This window comes from Halyomorpha halys, unplaced genomic scaffold (assembly GCF_000696795.3).
Source record: "Halyomorpha halys isolate HHAL.00 unplaced genomic scaffold, Hhal_1.1 Scaffold9929.1, whole genome shotgun sequence".
NCBI classification, from domain to species: Eukaryota; Metazoa; Arthropoda; class Insecta; order Hemiptera; family Pentatomidae; genus Halyomorpha; species Halyomorpha halys.
In genome coordinates, this window is record NW_027111456.1 from 1 (window position 1) to 6,064 (window position 6,064).

The following is a 6,064-nucleotide window of genomic DNA, read 5'->3' on the forward strand; positions in this document are numbered from 1 at the left end:
AAGTTAAAAGATTTAAGACATATTGTAATTCTGAGATAATAATTATTTTCAATTTACAGGTATTTTCCTTATTTAATGTTATTATTATATGTATTAATGTGTTTATTTTTGTAAAGCAGTTTATAAAATCAAATTAAAGAAGTTAAGACTAACCGTTATGAAACTTGAAATTCATTGCTGAAATATTACTTCTGTAGTATGGGCCCTTATTATACCCACATCCTCGATTGATACTAATATTTGGAATGAATGAAGTCCTTTAATTTTATTTACAGTTTATTCAACCTAATCTATTTAATTTTTATAAATTTTAAACATTTGCTATTTATTTGCTTTGTAGGGATTATTGGACAGTTTAACTAGTGATATGGAATCATGGTATCAGCAGAAGGAACATTTAATTAATCCATTTCTTGTCGTGGGAGAATACTACGCATCCTATTGCAATGAAAGTTGGGCCAGAGTCCTCGTCCTGAAAATAAATATTGATGACATTCATGTAAAATTTATTGACCATGGTGATGATGATGTTCTTCCAAGATCAGTTTTGTATAAATTGGAACCGAAGTTTATGTCCTTACCGCCTCAGGTACTAAACAAAAATATTGGTATTTTTAATGTTTAATTTTTCTTAAATTATTAATAATAGGAATTATTTTCTTAAGCTGTTTTCATTATTGCTTCCTCACTATCAAAGGTAAGGATAGTATTCAAGCAGGCAGTAAAATTTTCAATTGCATTTTTTATTTAAGACAAGTAAAGAAAGTCATGAGAATGAACATGGCAAATATATATATATATATATTATATATGTATATATTTTAATAGTTAATTTTTTTATGCAATGTTCATTATTTTCTAATTATAGCTTGTTAATGAAATATTGAAATTTATTTATATTTATTAAATAATTTTGTTTACATTATTTTCCAGGCCATCACAGTTTCTCTTAAAAACTTAGAAAGCTATAAAAATTGTAAAGAAGCTCCAGATTATTTGTTGACAAACATTGTGGGTTCATGTCTCGTTGCCGTCGTTGAGCAACGAAAGCCAAATATTTCTGTGACGCTGTTTGACACCAGTCAAGAGGAAGCTGTGAACTTGAACGAGAAGCTGAAATATTTATTTAACTATAATTATAAGGGAATGGTTAAATTTGAAGTAAGTCTGGAATTAAGAGTTATTAAAAAAATGTTTTGTGTTTCATGTTTTAGGACTTTCTAGAAGTTCTGTTTTCCAATAAAATGTGTAAATCACTAATAAGCATTCACTACTATATTGAAAATGTTTAATGAGTATATTTTAAAAAACAGTACTCATATTAAAGTTTTAATGTAACTTTTTTTTGTTTCAATAGACTTTTCATTGATTGGTTTTGTTAAAAATGACCTTACCTATTTACATCATTTGTTACAATTTAATGGAACCAATTTTGTTAATATTTCATAAAAATTATAGACCAAAACATACTTTTGGGAAATTTTGGAAAAATTATACCACATGAATAGTTCTATATATTGATTTCACATTATTTTTTTTTTACAAAACAATAGAAAAAAAATTACTGAAATTCGCATAGCATAATTTTTTTATTTCTTAAGAAATAACTCTTCAGTCATGAAAGATTTTGTTTTAAAATATTTACATTCCTCATGTCTAAGCTAACTATCTATCACATTTCACCCATTTTCATCAAAAACATGATAAAGGTAGTTTAGGAGAGAAAAGACAAGACATTTTTAGAAATCAATTTGTTTTACTTATTCAAAGAAACTTAGAATGTGTTAGGTAAATAAGATGTTAAATAATTTTTATTTTATTAATTGCGTTAGTTCCTCAGTTTCATTGGTGGGTAACGAAGGTTACGGTTATAGCTAGAAGGTATATTTATTTATTGATTTTTTTTCCAGGAAGATGGTGTACACCAAGCATCTGTTAGTTACATCGACGAAAACGGATCTGTCTACATTCAGTTCATTAGTGAAACACTGACTATATTACTTAATCAAATGGAATATATTGAAGATGGAACTTATGAGAAATATCGTGTAAAAGATTATAGCCAGCTCTTTCCAGATAAAGTATATCTTTTAGACCAAAATAGTGAGAAACATAGGGTCAAGATAATCAATGCTACAAGTCTGAACGGGCAGGTATCTATTTCTTTTATATTTTAAAATTATATAAGTCGGCTGTGCTTTCTGTAATATCTCACTCACTGGCTTATTGATGAGTGCATCTTTAAAATGATGATGCAAACAAATGACTAGTTAAGATTATTAATGGGTATTAATAATTAATTAAACAAGTTAAGATTATTAAATCATGTAATATAGATTTGTAATGCTGGCTTTAAATAAATCCATACTTTAAGGCTGGTTTGAAAAAAAAATAATGATTTCTAATACTTAAATAAAAGTTAGTTTTTCAAGTAGCTCAAAAACTATACATATAGGATCCTATATGTATAGTATACATATCGGATGTAAAGATAATGAAATTCCCTACTATATAAAACTAAAATCATGTAAATTGGTTCTATCTTAGCAAATATGTGTACTTTAGATCGATCTATATTTTTTAAATATCAACCTGAGAATATTTAATAAAGTTATTAAAATCCTCATACCTCAATTTTTTTTAAGTTGATTTGTTTGTGTTTTGATTGTTGTTTTAATTCCCTACAAAACCTAGAAATCATTGAAATGGGACTATAATTAGCTAGAATATAGTTTATTGGAATTTTTCAACTGTTATTTTTTTATAGTAATCTCCCTCTTACTAGTCCCTAGTGAAGCGACCAATGACAAAGATATTTTCAGCTCATTGTAGTCAAATTTAATTTAAATTTTGTTTTACTCTTTGATTGACCCTCATTTTTAAATTGATGATCTCATTAAATGTTGATAAAGTTAGGGCTCTGGGACAAAGAGAACCTGTTGTCTCATTAGTTCTTTATTCAATAACATTTTTGTATGTTTAATTTTATTAGTTTATTTAGATTTATTAATTTAAAATACTTAGCTTCTTCTTTTTCAACTTTTTAATTATTGTTTTAATAAGCTCATGTTTTATACCACATAAAGTCAGTTTTTAGGTCTTGTTAGAGACAGTGTATTAAAATATGCCCTAGCATGTTCTATAATTTTTCTTTTTTATGTAATATATCTTATTTTTAAATTTGTTATATATCATATTTTGATGTATACTGAAACTTTTTTTCTAGATATTAGTTAACTTTTTGGATTCTGGTGGTGAAGACTCAGTGTTTATTGAAGATCTTTATAATTTAGAAGAAATATCATATCTTCTCTCTCAAATTCCTCCTCAGGTAATTAATTTTTATGCATGTTTGTCGGATTTAGGCATCAAACTTTTTTTGGCTTACATATATTCTAGGGTCTCAGTTTTTGGTGCCCTCTTAGCAGTGGTGGTTGTAAATCAAAAAGCCACCACATTGTACAACTGCCTTACAAGACGTCTCATGCCTTTTCTGACGTCTTGTACAACCACAACTGTATTGAAGACTAAGAGACACTTAGCACCAAATCAGCAGAAAATGATAGTTTTCACTATTTCTGCCTACTAAGACACCTATACAAGAGAAGTGGCAAGATGAAGGTGACAGGATGCTAATGCGGCACTAAGACCTCTTGATCAACTCATAAGCTTTAATTTGAGCACATGAGACCTACCTGAATCTTTCTTTTTTATATTATGCAATTTATCCCCATACTAACCAATCTGCCCTTTCAGGGGTTTTATTTTGATCTCAAAAATATACATGTTACTAATTACTCTTATCTACATGTTCTCACTTTAACTCATTTTTCCTCACAAATTTTGAATAATAGCTCTATCAGTATATAATATAGTGTATGATAATAAGTATATAATAAATGTACCAGTTGTAATTCTTGTGAAACATTTATTTACACATTAAATATAAGATATTAAACACTAAATTAGGATACATTAGCTTGTTATTGTAGGTGACATCGCGTGTTATTATGGGAACAATCACTTGTTTATCTGGAATTACCAACTGAATTAAATAAACCCTGCTTTAGCAACATTTACAATAGTTACCATTAAATTCCCTTTTACAGTGTCTTTATTGTTGATGAAAACTAATACTTATCCACAACAACACTATTTATTCTTTCACAAATATAAAACGCTAATTTTCTCTCGTATTTATGTCTCCAATATTGGGAGCTTGAGTGCCATATTTGCTACCTGCATCTATTCTGAGGAACCTACTCCTCCAGTCACCCAACTAAGAATATCCTTGTTCGTGCTTGTCAGTGCTTAGTCCCTTTTTCTCCTCATTCTCATTTCTACAGCCTTCTTAGCCGCTGAACTTAAACTACTATGTGTAGAGTAATCCACTGCAAAAGGGTTCCCGATCGTAAAATATGTACAGGGCCCCTGAAGTTTTAAGTTGTCTTTTGTAATGGGACTAAAAGAGAACTTTTTTTAACTATTGTATTATGATTTCCCTATAGATTTATGTTAAAATGACATTATTTGGGATTAGTTAACAGTATAGAAATTCAAATTATTATTTAATGTTCTTTTGTTGTCAAAAAAATTTGTTTTCCTCGATTTTGTCAGGTGTTAATTTTGAAATTGTTAAAAGCTATTTTTTCATGTTCTTTAATTAAAAATATTTTTATTTATAGATTTTTTATTAAACATGTGTTCCAATCTTCCCCTCTCTTGTCTTCTTAAACTCAGACAAGAGAGGTTAATATAAAGGAATTGATATAAATATAAATAGAGGTGTATATAAATGGAGATTATATGGATATTCAATAAATATGCAAAGTTCTGTTTATAATAATTTTAGGCCATTGCAACCAAGCTTCACGAAGTCACATCTCAAGCTTTTACCCCTGAAGGGATGTCACGACTCAGAGAATTATTGTTTGGTGAATCTGTCGTAGCGAAAATCAGAAAAGTTCAGGATGGTACTCCAGTTGTTGAGTTGTTCAAAAGAACTGTTCCAGATAATTTGATGGCTTCAATTAATCAGACATTGATTCTTGATAGTAAATTGTGAGTGCTTAATGTACAATATATTTTATTAATGTATAAACTACACCAGTTACATAAATTTATAAATTTGTTTGTATTTTAAGGACGAATGTAGTCAACAAAGTGGAGCAGTTTTCTTTTAAATCGACACCAACGCCAGAACATAGTGTTCAGAAAAACATTTTGCAGCAAATAAGTAATAATTTTCCAAGCGGTAGTATAGGTAAGTTCAATTATTCCCTAACCTCAATGCTAAACTTTATTAATTTATTTTAATTTTAAGAATAGATTTTCATCATATCTGTTTAGTGGTCTTACATCAGGTTCTGTTTTATAATTGAAGTCGAGTCCAGTTCAACAAAAATGTAAATACATGTTTTAAAATCCAGTTTAGTTTTGTCATTAAGTATTGTTGGAAGGCAATTCTTGGTAAATTCAATTTTTTCCCATTTCAGTTTTCAATAAACCTCTATTATTCAACTTCATAACTTTATTTTTCGCTTCCAGCAAAATTGCTTGCTGTTTTTGAGAAGCCTTACCAGTTGGAACAGTTTTATTACTCATTATCAATTTTAAAATACCCAACAGATATCATTCTCAATAAGTGATGGAAGAAACTGAAAAATAGGATTATAAAAGTTTAAAATTTCTGTGTATTAAATACAGAGAACCTATCTCTCAGAGATGTGATTGTTTTCAGGAAAACACTAATTGAATTTATGTCTGTTTCAGACTGTTGAGCACATTTCTTTTCTGACTCATCTCTTGTTTTTTTAATTAATTTAAAAGGTTTTTTTTTTTTTTTTTAAGTTTCGATCAATAAAAAAATTCCAATTTTTGATATGAAACTGAAGTCACGGTGAACCATATTTATCTGAATCAGGCATAAAGTAGAATGGTTCATCTTTTCTATACATAAATAAGTCTTATGAAGTTGAAATTTATGATGAATTTTTTTTTTGTTTAATAGAGAATTAAAATACCTTTTAAATAAATGATTATAACCATTCATTTAAAAAGTATT

General features: G+C 28.1%; 1 protein-coding gene across 1 annotated transcript; it reads left to right on the top strand.

Moving 5' to 3' along the window:
- The first annotated feature begins 311 nt into the window (after window positions 1-311).
- Window positions 312-5,331, top strand: LOC106692192 (tudor domain-containing protein 7A). The gene is made up of 6 exons (XM_014438098.2): window positions 312-589; window positions 934-1,161; window positions 1,911-2,153; window positions 3,227-3,331; window positions 4,853-5,061; window positions 5,145-5,331. Exons 1-6 carry the CDS (start codon window positions 368-370, stop codon window positions 5,314-5,316), a joined length of 1,179 nt encoding a protein of 392 aa, XP_014293584.1. The 5' UTR covers window positions 312-367; the 3' UTR covers window positions 5,317-5,331.
- Window positions 5,332-6,064: the final 733 nt, after the last annotated feature.